Here is a 13,390-nt window from a genome sequence, read left to right on the forward strand (position 1 = left end):
CCTTCCTGTGGATAAGCTACAGAGGCCCTTCTATCCCATGCGGTATGTGGCCACCACACACTTGCTATGTTTACTTTTCCTCCTGGAAATAGGGACACAGGGCATTTTACTCACTTCACAGCAAGGGGTCCTTTCCTGGAGGACTGTTAAGGTGTGTATTCCTCACCAACAGTTGTGCAGGTTATTGGTGGGGGGTGGGGGACAGTTAAGTGGTTATTCATGGAATTTTTCCTGCTAAAGATGCACTGCCATGAAACTGCATTGGTTTGGGCTAATTCAGGTTATGGTCTAAAGAACCTCCAGATCAAACATCCCCAGCAAAATAGTCTTATTACTTTCCGTCCTATAGAATAAATCAGAACCACAGCTAACAAAATCTTCCTTAGGAGACGTGTGGCCTGGTCTGCTTTGAAAAATCGATGGGCCTCCTGTGTAAACAGCATTTTGCCTGTTGGAATGTAAATGTAAACAGCATTTTGGAGTTGGAGTGCTGGAAACAGTTTGTTCTTTTAGTGGATTAACAATTTCCCCCTGAAAAAATTGTTTCACAGAATTCGCTAGGCACACTCTCCCTTCACATGCAGCCTGGGATTCCAAGACAGGCAGCCCTGATGGGCCAAAACCCTGGAAGCTTTGCTGCACCCCATCCATCAACGCCCCTCGCGGTGATGTGTGTTCAAGAGAGGGGTGTAGGTACAGGCTTTCTGCAGGGATTTGAAAATAGCACCTAAGCGAGAGGACGAGTTGCTTCCAAGATTTTCAAAAACAGTTGAAGAGAAGGCATTTATAGCCACAAGGCCGGATCAATAGAGAGCAGGAACATGCTGGTGGAGAGCGGGGAATGAGAGCCAGGAGAACAAGACAAGAGTTTACAACTGTTTTCCCCGTATAAAATTCCCGTTATCCTCCCGCAGGCAGTTTTGACGGCATCCCCCACCGTCATCCAAATTTGGTCCATCAAGAGACTTGGTAAAGAAAGCATCCTTCACAGGGTTCCCCACCCATTCCCAGGCCCCACGCGTGGCCTCCGCACAAGTCTGCTGCCCCATCTCCACTTCCGCTCCGCACTGCACTTGACCCCAGATTACTGCTCCTGCATGTCACTTCCTTGTTTCCACTCCCCTGCCAACCAATTAAATTCTCTTCCATGCTCTGGCCTAGCAGTCAGTGCCCCCATGCCCTGACTCCAGGGGACCTTTCCAGTCTCGTGCTTTGTCCCTCATAAGTATGAGGCCAGAGGAGCCTGTTTACAACTCCGTGGAGGACTTAGAGAGAGCCGGCATGTGAAAAGCACTCGGTTGCTAGAATGATTTTATAATCTGTCCTCTGGTCTTTGTTTAGGCTGCTCCCTCCCCCTCCGTCTCTGTCTGGCTGGACCCCAACTCCCCCCACCACCTCCTTCACAAGAAGTGCCCGCCTCTGAGGTCCTATAACTGTCTGATGTTGGTCACATTCTTATATCTGACCAGCTCACAATATTTATTTCCAGGGTTTATCTTTCTTTCCAAAATGAAAACACCTCTGGGTCAAGGTCTTTCTCTCATACTTATTCATAAGCCCTCAGTACCCAGCACAGTGTGCCGTACACAGTAAGTGCTTATTTAGACCGTGATATCCTTAATAATAATAATAATAGCTCTACTACATTAAGCACTTCCCATGTGCGAGGCACTGGGGACTTCAGCCTGGATTAGTCTTTGTAACAAACCAATGAGCATTCCCATTAGTTCTGTTTCATGGAGTGAGAAAGCGAGGCGCAGAAGACGTTCTCTTGCCTGAGGTTGGAGGTAGTGAGTGACAGAACTGTGACTGGAACCTGGGTCTGTCCACTCTGGAACTTGAACTTGAACTCATAAGGGCTCTGTTATACTGCTCTCATGAAGACAGGGACTGTGTCTTTCCCTAAGCCAGGGTTGCAAATTGGCAACCTGAGGGCTGAATCTGGCTCCCAGATGTGTTTTGTTTGGCCCACACAGTGTTTTTAAAAATCGGGAAATGTTACATCATCATCTACATTTCTGGCTTTGCTGGAAAACCTGGGGGATTCAATAACCCTGAACCTGAATGCTGGGCTGGGGCCGAGAAGCAGCTGCCCTCCTTTCTCTCTGTCCCTCCCAGACATTGTCTGCACTCGACTGTCCCGTCATGTTTCCCCTCCGCCGCCAGCATTGGGGGGAGCTCAATTCCTGGTTACATAGGACGGTCCCACATCCTGTAGAGTGTTTAGCACCCCTGGCCCTCACCCACCAAATCAATAGCACCCTTCCTTCAGCCATTTGACAATCACAGACTCCCAAACAATTCCAGAGCTCTTGGTGAGGGTTGCCCATCATCCCCTGCTGAGAACCACTGGAGATAACCCCTGGGATCCCCAGTACTGGCACACAGTAGGGCCTCAGGTAAATAGATTAAACAGACTTAGAATGAAATCTCCATAACTGAATGGTTCTGCATGTTATAAGTTCCCATGAAAACAGAGGCAGAAAAATGATGTAATCATGGTATTTTAAAAAATAAATTATCTGGAGCAAATTTGGCACATTCCCCTAAACACCTGTCCCACAATGGAAAAAAAATTAGTAATCACATGCGCCCGCTGAGGCATTTCCGTGCTGCATGCCTCAGTTCCCGCTGTAATGTTAATTGGTTATGGTTTTCTTTGCTTCTAGTTCTTACAAGTAACGAGAGTTACTGTGCAGCTGTCAACCAGACACCACCCAGGAAAGGCTGCAGTTAAACCGACAACAAGAACTGAATCGTATGAAGCTTTCTATAGAGAAATGTTGTTAATAATATTTTTGCTTTTTTTGTTCTAATTATAAAAATACTATGTGCTTACAATAGAAATTTCAGAATATATTAAAGTACTAAGAGTAAGTAAAAATCACTCATAAATTCGTCACCTAAGGATAATCACTGTCTATATTTTTGAATATTTCCTTCCAGTCTTTTTTCCCCTATGCACATGTTTGTGTTGGTTGTTGCTGCCGATTTTGTTTGGCATTTAGCTAAACTGAGATTGTACTACTTAAAAAGTTTTCCTTGCCATCTCATGGCTGTGCCCATAGTCAGTGTGACCAATCCCCTTTTGTGGCAGAGAGTTGCTTCCCAGTTTTTGCTATTAGAAACAGTACAGCAATCAACGTCCTTCTTCATGAATCCTTTTGGGTCACTGATTATTTCTATGGAAAGTGTTATGAGGCCGCCAGCACAAGAAGTCCTCCCCTCCACTGGAAGATGGTGCTGGCTCCGGATCGAGAAAAAGTGGGTGGAGTAAGGGTAGACCGAGGTCTGGTCAGGATGTCCAGGCAGGGAAGAGCCCACATTGTACATCCCTTAGTGTGGCCACAGCCAGGCTGCAGGGGAGGACGTGGTCTGGTCTTGGGTTTGGAGCTCTCACCACAGAAAGCAAACAAGGACGTAACCAAAGGATGAAAATTATCCGGCAGCCTGGAGAGCCCAGTGGAGGTCACGTCGTGCGATTTAGCACAGACACACAGCTCTCTCTGGTAAGGCTGGGCAACAGAAGCCCAGTGGCGTGGGGGAACAGGTCAGGGTACGGGTGGGGATAGTAGGATCCTCTCAGATTTGGGAATGGCCTGACAGATCCAGCCGAAGTTCAGAGCCTCATGGAATCTTTTCCTGCCCCAAATAGTAAGATTACTACAACACCTAAGTAAAAATAATCTTTGCAACCTAGCAAACAGAACTAAGAAATGTGCCTACTGAAATGGCCTTACAACATGAGCTGGACATAGACCCAGAGTTGCTGTTATGGTATAATAATCACGACAATGAACAACGTCTACAGCACATTACAGTTTCAAAGTGCTTTATCCGATACATCAGCCGATCTCTTGGCATGGGCGTTATTAAATGTATCTCCCATTTTGTGGAAGAGAAAACTCAGGCCCAGGGAACATGACTTGTCTAAGTGCAGGCAGGTAGCAGCAGTGGGATCAGGCTCCAGATGCCATGAAGGACAGAGCAGTGAGCATTAATCCATTCTCTTGCAACCATCTCTACTGTCCTTGCAAGATGACTTTGGTTGGAAAACAAATATATCCTGTGCTTGAGACCTTGACCTCCTTAGCAAGATGAATTAACCTGGGGAGTTACCAGGAAAAGCCAGTTCTCTCCATTTTAGAGAGCAGGCCTGGGGTTCTACCTACCTCTCCTGGCTGTGCCTTAAACAGAAACACACGGTCCTGCTGTAGGAACGCTCCCTTTGTGGGTGATTCCCACACCTGGAATCTTCTCCGCAGATGTGGCAACTGCTCTTCCCTAACCTCTTCAAGCCTTTGCTTGAACCTCACCTTCTCAGTGGTGCCTTCTCCGACTACCTGTTTTAAATAGCACCCTCCCACCACCAACCCCCACCACTGGCACTTCCTGTCTTCCTCCCCTGCTTTATTTTTCTCCACAGTCTGGATCACCTTCTAATATCCTATTCTTTTTCTTGTTTCCTGTCTGTTTTCTCTACTAGAATGCAAGTGTGATGAGCACAGGATCTTTGTCTGGTCTGTTCCCTGTTGTTTCCATGCCTAGAACGTGCCTGGAGTACAGTCGGTTCTCAAAAAAATCATCGTTGAATGAATAGCAGTAGAAGAATTAGAATAAATAAAAAACTCATAAGAGCGTTAGCACTGTGACTAGTTCGTAATAGGGAATCAATACGCATTGGTTCCCTTTCTCTCCTTCCCTTCTCCTGTATTAAATGTTATCTGCTCATCACAGTCATCTTTTAAAATTAAAATATTTCTGGAAGAGATAACACATTAAGCCTTGACATCCAGTCCATGAAGCAGATATTGTGGGGAAAGAAAACCCCACACTGGTCCTCAAGGGAAGCGGAGTGGTGAGTCACACCCTGCACCAGCCAGGCCTCCTTGCCCATCTAGTAGGGGTTAGGACTCGTGGCCTCGGAGGGTGTCCCCAGTGCTGTCTATGATTCTATCCAGGTGTGAATCAGTATGGGGGACATGGAAGGCAGGCTAGGGGGACCCAGGTGGAGTGAGGCTCTCTCTCTTCCACCTGCTGGAGTTGCCTCCTCTGCCGACAGCTGTGCAGGTGAACCCTGGGACATCTGCTCGTTGACTTGAGTTGGGGAGGAAAAAGTTTTCCTCGACCCTCTTAGGGTCCCTTGGCTGGGTCTGAAAATTAAACTGACAAAGACAGGTTAGCAGGCGAAAAGCATACAAATTTATTTAATATAAGTTTTATGTGACAAGGGAGCCTTCATAAGGAAGTGAAGACCTGAAGAAACAGTTCGATCTGAGTACCTTCATGCTAGGTTTGATGAAGAGTGGGCGGTCATGGAGGAACCTGACAGCTTAAGAAACATGAGGGGAATGTGGTAAACTGGGGGGACCCAGCAAGGCCTGTTGTTAGGATTCTTCTCCGCGTCCCTTTGTCTTCAGAGACAAGATATACCTCTGGGTATACGGAGAGCACCCTCACATGAGGGTCTTGTGACCTGTTTCAGGGGAGAAGGGTCGAGAGGAAGGTCAGAGTGACCTCCATCCTCCTACATTTTCTCAGACTCTTTCAGCTTAAAATGTTTGATATGCCAAGGGGCCATATTTTGGGGTAGCATGTCCTGAACCCTGTCACCTGCCATGGGGTTGCGGAGGCTCCCTTCTCTTCGGTTGGGGCGCTGCTGAGTTATCCTTCAGCCGACGTTCACTTCTTCAGTAGGTATGTACCGCGTACGTGTACATGTGTCTGGTGCTATGCTAAGGCCTGGAGAAGCTGTGGTGAACAGGACAGACACAAGCGCGTGGCTCCCAGTCAGGTAAGGGGGACAGACCTCAAATGTGAAAGTCTGTCCAGACCCAGGGCCACTTTTGGGTCTGAGTTTCCTATCCTGTTTTTGGAGTCTCTTCCTTCCCAGGGCCTTGCTGAGGCCCACCCCAGGAATCAATGGCCTCCTAACTGCTGTCCTGTCTGCACCCTCCTCCCACGCCCCACTTCCCTGCAGAGCACTCCTAGACACCCTCCCAGATTGTTCCTAAAAGCCAGAGCCAGAGGGAGGATTGTAGCCCCAGGATAGCTAGAGGGCTAGTCGTGGGAGAAAAGCAGACACAGCAGAAGGCGTCTCTAATTCCTGAAGGAGGGGCTCACCTGTCCTGAACGACAGGTGCCAGGCAGGTGTCAGGAGTTATGGGTGAGAAGGAAAAGTCAGAAGAGGAAGGAGTGAAGGGAGAGCCCATAACAGTGAGGGGACCCTCGGGGGTGGGGCAGTCTGAGAAAGGGAGGTGGCTAGAAAGAGAAAAAGACAAAGGGAGAGAATGAGGGCTAATTTTAGGGTGTGAAACTGAAGCAGAAAATGTCCCAGGAGGTTTAGGGGATTTGCTGTGACATGCACTGTACAAAACGCCTGCCCAGCCTCTCGAGAAAACCTACAGTGGAGATCACATTAGGCCTGGAAGCATTGGGAGTTGCACGGGTTTCTCTGAGTGCGAGGCCAAGCGGAGGCATCTTCCAGGGAGGGCCAGCAGGTTTACAAAGGGGACAAGCACAGTTTCAGTTGTCACTCCATCATCCACAATCCTCAGCTGGGCTCTCGGGACCGCCCCGAGAAGGACTCTGCTTACCTTTCCAGCCTGCTTCCCATCCGCCCCCCCGACCTTTTCTTCACACCCTAAGTGTCTTACTGTACCCTGAGAAGTCTCTCCTGCCTCTCTCACCCCATTATGTGCTGTTCTCAGGGGTCCCCAGCATCTTCAGTGCCATTCCTCCTTCTTTCTAACCCTACCTAATCTTCATGCCTCTGCCCAGAGCCTTCTTCACCTTCCAGGAAGGCTTTGCTGGCCATCGGGCAGCATCTTCTCTTCTTCCCCACATCCACCCCAACCTCTCCTTGGACATTTTCCATAAACTCCCTTATATGGGGTCACTATCTTGATGTACATGACTTAGCTGTTGCACCATCTAGATTGTAAACTCCTTAAAGACAAGGACTAGGGATTAAAATCCCTTTTGTCCTACACAGATTTGCTACCGTGCCGGGCCCAAGGAGCCCCTTAAATCATTGCTGACTGAATCGACCTCCCAGGGCAAGCTCTGGAGAAGTTGCCCATCTGAGGGGTTGGTAGCAGAGGCAGTCAACATCCCCAACATGCCCTCCCGCTTTGGGTCTGGTCCCTAGAAACAACTCCAGTGGCCTTGAAGAATTAATACTGCTGTCAGAGGGGCTGCCTTTCAAAGGGCCCTGATAGCTCTTGTTATATGCAAAGTGGAAAAGGTAAGGGGACTGCTCTCTGCGTTTCCTGCCTTTCAATTGAGTGAGGACAGACAGATGATTTATTGGGCATTTCCTAGCCTCCCCCTCACCATAGGAAATCAGCCAGAAAAAAAGGCGCAAATTTTAAAAAGATGTGTGTGGGGGTGGGGGTAGGGGGGAGAATTCCTGTGTACCATTAAAGTGAAAAAAAAAAAGTCTCTAACAGCAGGAACTCTGATGTAAAGGCATTCTAACCATAAATTTCCACCACCCTTTGAGAGCTCAAAGCCTCATGTGCTGGCGCCGGGAGGGAATGGCGCAGGGAGAGTAAGGCTGTGAAGTGTGGTCCTCTCTCAGAGCCCATTTCCAGATGACCAAGCTTGGGCTTAGGGTGGTGGCAGTGTGTCCTTAGCCATCAGCCATCACCAGGGAAGACCAGGGGGTATAGGGGCCTCTGTAACCTTTCAAGTGTTGGTTTCAGTTGGAAACAGTTAAAAATCTCTGCCCCACCCCTTCCCCTGAGAGCGATTGAGCGAGGGAAAAGGGGCCCAGAGCTGGGGGCTCAGCAGATGCGAGGGCCTGACTGACACAAAGGCTCTGCTTTCCTTCCACTCCGCAGGGGGAGTCATGCCAGTCGCCCAGGGCCACCCACCCAAGTACCACACGCTGGTGCTTAGCTAGGTGACTGAAAATGACAGAAATGTATTCTCTCACGGTTTTGGAGGCTCGAAGTCCGAAATCAAGGTGTCAGCAGGGCCACGCTCCCCTGCAGGTTCTAGAGAAGGATCCCTCCTTGCCTCCTCCTCGCTTCTGGCGGCTGCTGGCAATCCCTGTTGCTCCTTGGCTTGTAGACACATCACTCCAGTGTCTGCCTCTATCTTCACATGGCTGCCTTCCCTGTGTGTCTGCCTCTTCTCCCTGTGTAGTCTGTCTCTGTGTCTCTTCTCTTCCTACAAGGCTGCTAGTCATGTTGGAATAAGGGCCTACCCTACTCTAGTATAACCACATCTTAACTTACATTTTAGTTACATCTGCAAAGACCCTGTGTCCAAATAAGTTCATATTCATAGGTTAGGACTTTAGTATGTCTTTTTGGGGACACAATTCAACCCACAACAGTAGTCAAATGTTTATCGTCTATGACTTGATTGGGAAGCCTTAGGTTATAACCAGCGACTCTGTGTGTGTGTGTGTGTGTGTGTGTGTGTGTATCTGTGATTTGTCTTTATATAGTGTCTCACAAATACCTGTGCATATATATGCATGTGTATATATATACAAATATCTATAATATAATAGGCATCTCCTTATATATACCTATAATGTAATAGGTATTTAGGCAATAGGTATTTGTAATATATATACAAATACCCATGAGTTGTATTCATATAGTGTCATATTTATTACATATATAAAAATATATAAAACACTATGTATATGACATTATATAAATAGAAATGACAGATATTTGTGATTCTTATATGTGATGTATGACAAAACATAAGTATTTATATGACATGAATGAAAGTACATATGACGCTCTATGAATACAAATCGTTGGAGCAATTCTGAGTAATGCCCTGATTGTATTAATCTAAAGAAGAATGTAGAGCTGCTCTTGATCCTTTTTTGGTGGTTTTCCCACTAAAAAGATGGTGGGAAAAGCCTGTGCCCAGGCTGGACTCTGAAGAAGACTCAAGCCATGGCACGGATGGAGGTGCTGTATGTGGGCCTGGGGGCCCCCAGCGCCATAGGGCTGCAGCTCTGCCGGCTGTGCAGTGTTATTCCCTTGTTTTGGAGGAGAAAACCCAGACCCAGAGCCACGAAGCGTCTCGTCCAAGTCCACACAGACTCAAATCATTCTAGAAGTAGAAGTCATGCCTCCACACACCCAAAGGCACCCCCCACTCACGCCGCTTCCTTCTCTGTGTCCTCCTTGCCCCACTTTTCCGACTAATAGTCACTTGAGTTACTTCCACTGAGCATGCCCAGATGTTATAGGTGGTCACAAAAATAGCACTATTTTCCCCTCAACTGAGCTCAGAAATTGTTTTCATGGGGGTCTTACTACATGCCAAGTTTAAAGTACTTTGTGTTCAGTTGTTCTGGAGTTGCTGGTGAGGTAGGGGGAAAAGAACTTTCCTTTTTCCATTTTATAAAGGAGTTTTTTTCATTTTCTCAAATTCCAAACTTTATCTCATTTTCTGGCCACCGTGGCCAGCCTAGGATGTCTTCCATTAATGAGTTGGGGACTCGGGGTTTCTCAGGGCTGCCTCTCTCCTAAGCCTCTTCAAGGTGACCTTCAGAAGCCTTGAAATGGCTCTTACCCTCATTTCCCCCTGCCCCCCGGGTCCCACCTCGGTATCCACCCTGCTCGCTCCACTTTGCACGGCTGCCTGATTTCCCTTCCGAAAGCCCTAGAGCCTGACTCGCTCTCTGTCCTGCCTGCTGGATCATCCAGCAGGAGCGGGCTAGATTCAGAAAGGCCTTTATTTTTTAAAGATTTTATTTTTTCCTTTTTCTCCCCAAAGCCCCCAAGTACATAGTTGTATATTCTTCATTGTGGGTCCTTCTAGTTGTGGCATGTGGGATGCTGCCTCAGCATGATTTGATGAGCAGTGTCCTGTCAGCGCCCAGGATTCGAACCAACGAAACACTGGGCTGCCTGCAGCGGAGCGCGCGAACTTAACCACTTGGCCACGGGGCCAGCCCCCAGAAAGGCCTTTTTAAATGCATTCTGGAGGCGTTCTGCTTGGACCCTCTGCTGGAGAACACTTTTGCCAGGGCCTCGCCCATCCAGGACTTCCAAGCGGATTGGCAGATCCTGCGCAGCCTCCTACACCTTCCTCTCCCACTCCCCACTTCCTCCCACCCCAGCATCCCCATCTGAGAACACCCGTGCCTGTACTCAACTGAACTCTGAGCTCTCTGCACAGTGGCCACTCCACAGCCTCTGAGGGACCAGAGGCAGAGCTCGGTGTGACACTACTTGGTTTCTGTTTGGCCACGTCTGGCTTGTGTTCAATGCATCCTAATTCGGAGAAAGCCTAAATGTGGGCCTCAAACTTTAGGGAGCATCAGAATCCCGCGGGGAGTTTGTTAAGAATGCAGATTTCCAGTCTCACTGCTGAAAATCTTATTGAGGTTCTGGCAGAGCCTGAGAATCTGCATTCTGGAAGCACCCTAGGGGATTCTGGTGCTGGTAGTCTGGGGCCACCCTTGGAGAAATATGCCTTAGTTCTTGGTCGGGCATGCTTACACAGGCCCTCTACTCTGCAAAGCATGCCTGGGGCACTTAGGGGAGGTGACTAGGAGGAAGCAAAGACCAGAAATATGAGGGTACAGACTGAGGCACAAATATAAACCAAGTAGGCCGGGCTTGAGCCTGAGGGGTTGGGTAGAGAAAGGGCAGTTACTGGCGTGACTGCTCGGGGACCAGCACTGCAGGGTTCCCCAGGGAATCATTGCTGGGACAGCGACTGGAGAGATGTTTAAATCTTCTGCTGCCAATGTGGGTGCTAGTAGAGCCTTCTCCTGGGTCTGGGGTGGGCCATCAAACCAGACGGGAGCCGCTCCTGAATGCGGTAATTCTGAGGAGGGAGCCCCTTCAGCTTCTCCTCAGAGGCAGCACAGCATGGTGAATAAAAATACTGGCTTTGGAATCACCTGCCTGTGTGACTGTCACTTGTCCAGTCTCTCTGGGTGACTTGACCAAGCTACGTGCTCTCTCTGGGCCTCCTTTTCCTCATCTGGAAAAAGAGGATAATAGTACCCGCCTCAGAGGGTTCTTAAGAGGATTAAACAAGGTAATACGTGCAAAGTCCTTGGCAGTCCTGGGAGTAGGGAGGGCTCGATGGATGTGAACTGCTGTCCTTGTCCAGGCTGCTCCCGTCTGCCTCACAGCACACTCCGAAGCTGTCTTTTGAAGAATTAGACCTCATGAATAATTTGGATAGCCCATGAATGTCCTTGTCACCCTGTTCCCAGAAAGCTTTTGGTTTTCCCTCTTTCCCCTTCAGAAAGCCCTCGACACCCTGCAAACGCCAGTTTGGAATAGGCAATGCTTACAACACAGCCCCTTCCTCTCCAGGTGACCCCTTGCGGAACACTCACAGCCCTCCCCGTGATGCTGAAGGCACCGCTCCACAGGTGGGGGCCAGAACTTTGCAACCCAAAACCCGGATTTTGAATTCCAAGCCTCTGCCTGACGAAGGCTGTGTGATCTACAAGGTGAGATAGGGAAGTCAAGGTCGGAATCAAAGGCTCCCGAGCAGATGGAGAAAGGAAATGACGTACACAGAGGCCCCGACAGCACCCAGTTCATCCCCCTGCACCTTCACCATGTCCACTGTGGGGACTTTTGTGCTGGTCTCAGCCTCTGAGTACTCTCCGCCTTGGTTTCCCCCCACAGGGTGGAGCCAGCACCCAGAGACGTGTCGCGGCACGTGGTAAACTAACTGCTTTTACACGCTGTGCAATATTAGGAGCAATATTAGTATTGGCTCTCTGTTCTAATGATCAGTTGCTATAGCTTTATAAATAAAAGATCCTGATTAGCAGAGCAAACAGTCGTTCTGGTCGTCCTCCGGCGCCCTCATCAACGGCACTCATCTAGAGGGATCCTGCCAGTGAAACCGGGGTTGTTTCGTAGTCGTCTGACGTATGGCATGGACATCCCCAGGTGAGAATTCTTAGGCCAGACAGGTAAAGAAGGACCAAGCGACACTTCTGTGAAACAGACACTCAGACACCTTTGGGCGTTTTCTAAATGGAGACCGTTGCCCACACATCCAAACACTGGCCAGGTATCGCAGCCGAGGAAGACCTCCTCCTGTGCTCTCCTGAAGGACCTGAGTCCTGCCAGGGTTCACGATGGAGCCCCAGAGGGCCAACCTCCCTCACCCTGGCCACTCCCTGGCCAGTGGGAAGGCAGAGGCTGGGAGAAGAGCCCCAGCATGCCTTGTTGACTCTGTCGTTTCAGAGAGGGCTCCCCACTTGACTTGGCGAAGGAGAAAAGTTCTTTACCCCAGCCCCAGGGCCTGCCAGCCCCAGGCTGAGGGAGCAGGTTTCTCCTCCCTTCTCTGACTCCCACACTGTGACTTGCAGAGTTCAATGAAAAGCCCATCTAGAAGGCAGGCTGGGTTTGCTCTCTCCCCAGAGCACGCTCCTCCCTCCCTTTCAGCTCAGCCGGGCAGGCCTCCCAGAGACACTCTCGAGCTGGCTTCTTTTCTTTCTTTCTTTTTTCCCCTAAGTCCAGAGCCCAGTTATTTACCCAAAGAAAACAGGGAAGTGACAAGGTAACAGAGTACACATGTTGTGAAAATATGCAGGCTGAGGCTGAAGAAAAGAAAACATTCTTCCATAAGTAGCTGCCTTGTTAATTCATTTTTTTCTCCAGATTAGAACCAGCCATTGCTTGTGCTCCTTCAAGCACCTTCTGTGGTTTCCTGACAGCTGCCTGCAAGGAGTGAGATTTGGCTTGAAAAATGGGCCATCGGTCATGCTTCGGGGGGAAGGCAGAAACCAAATTCCCAGATTGCTCAAATTCACTGCTCCTTTTCTAGAAGGGAACGAAAGAGGGAGAGGTGGTGGGGAGAGGATTGTATAAACTCTGAGGCGTCACCTGACTTTCCATAAGAAACGACAGCTCGGTAATGAACAGTCCTTGGGACGTGCTTTCTTACCTCCTCTGAAATTGGTTTCCAGTCCCTGGCAAGCCTGTGTGCTGTAGCCTTGAGGAACAACCACTGGCCAATTCTTGGCAATTAAAAATAATATTGGCCCTGATAGAGAATTCTTGGGTACCCGCCCCCCATACACACCCTTTTCATTATGTGCCAAAGATCACTTTCCCAAACCTGTTTAGGAACAGCTGGCTGCGTCCGAGGAGCAGGCTCCAGCCCTGCACACCCTGGGTGGACTGGGAGGGCCGAGGTTATTAATAGCATTTGCCCCCCGCCCCCCCCCCCACACACCCCCGGTGTTTGGGGCAGAAAAGGGATGATCTCCATCTTTCGGGGAAGTTGGGCCATAATCAGTTTGGGGCCCGATTTTTCTTCACTGGAAACCTTGGGACTGACGGAGAACGGCCGAGAGAACCTGCAGGAAGGCTGGCTGAGGCCAGTATTCCTCTGGTACAAGCTTTGTGCTTCTCATTTCTCCCTT

The 13,390-nt window shown here is 49.2% G+C and overlaps 1 protein-coding gene across 5 annotated transcripts in view; it reads left to right on the forward strand.

Annotated features, from left to right (window-relative positions):
- The window catches only part of RAD51B (RAD51 paralog B), a 672,513-nt gene that overhangs the window by 631,383 nt on the left and 27,740 nt on the right, over positions 1-13,390 (forward strand). For 2 of the 5 annotated variants that reach the window (XR_011532983.1, XM_070594108.1), the window contains one exon: positions 11,316-11,791. The exons of 1 other annotated variant lie outside the window; for it this stretch is intronic. Coding sequence is in view for 2 of the 4 variants with exons in the window: in XM_070594108.1 (XP_070450209.1) it covers positions 11,316-11,464 (149 nt within the window). In the remaining 2 variants the exon portion in view is untranslated. Of the gene's footprint in view, positions 1-2,669; positions 2,903-11,315; positions 11,792-13,390 lie in introns of those variants that run through there. 2 more of the 5 variants (XR_011532982.1, XM_070594110.1) reach the window with 1 other exon arrangement.

This window comes from Equus przewalskii, chromosome 25 (assembly GCF_037783145.1).
Source record: "Equus przewalskii isolate Varuska chromosome 25, EquPr2, whole genome shotgun sequence".
NCBI lineage: Eukaryota > Metazoa > Chordata > Mammalia > Perissodactyla > Equidae > Equus > Equus przewalskii.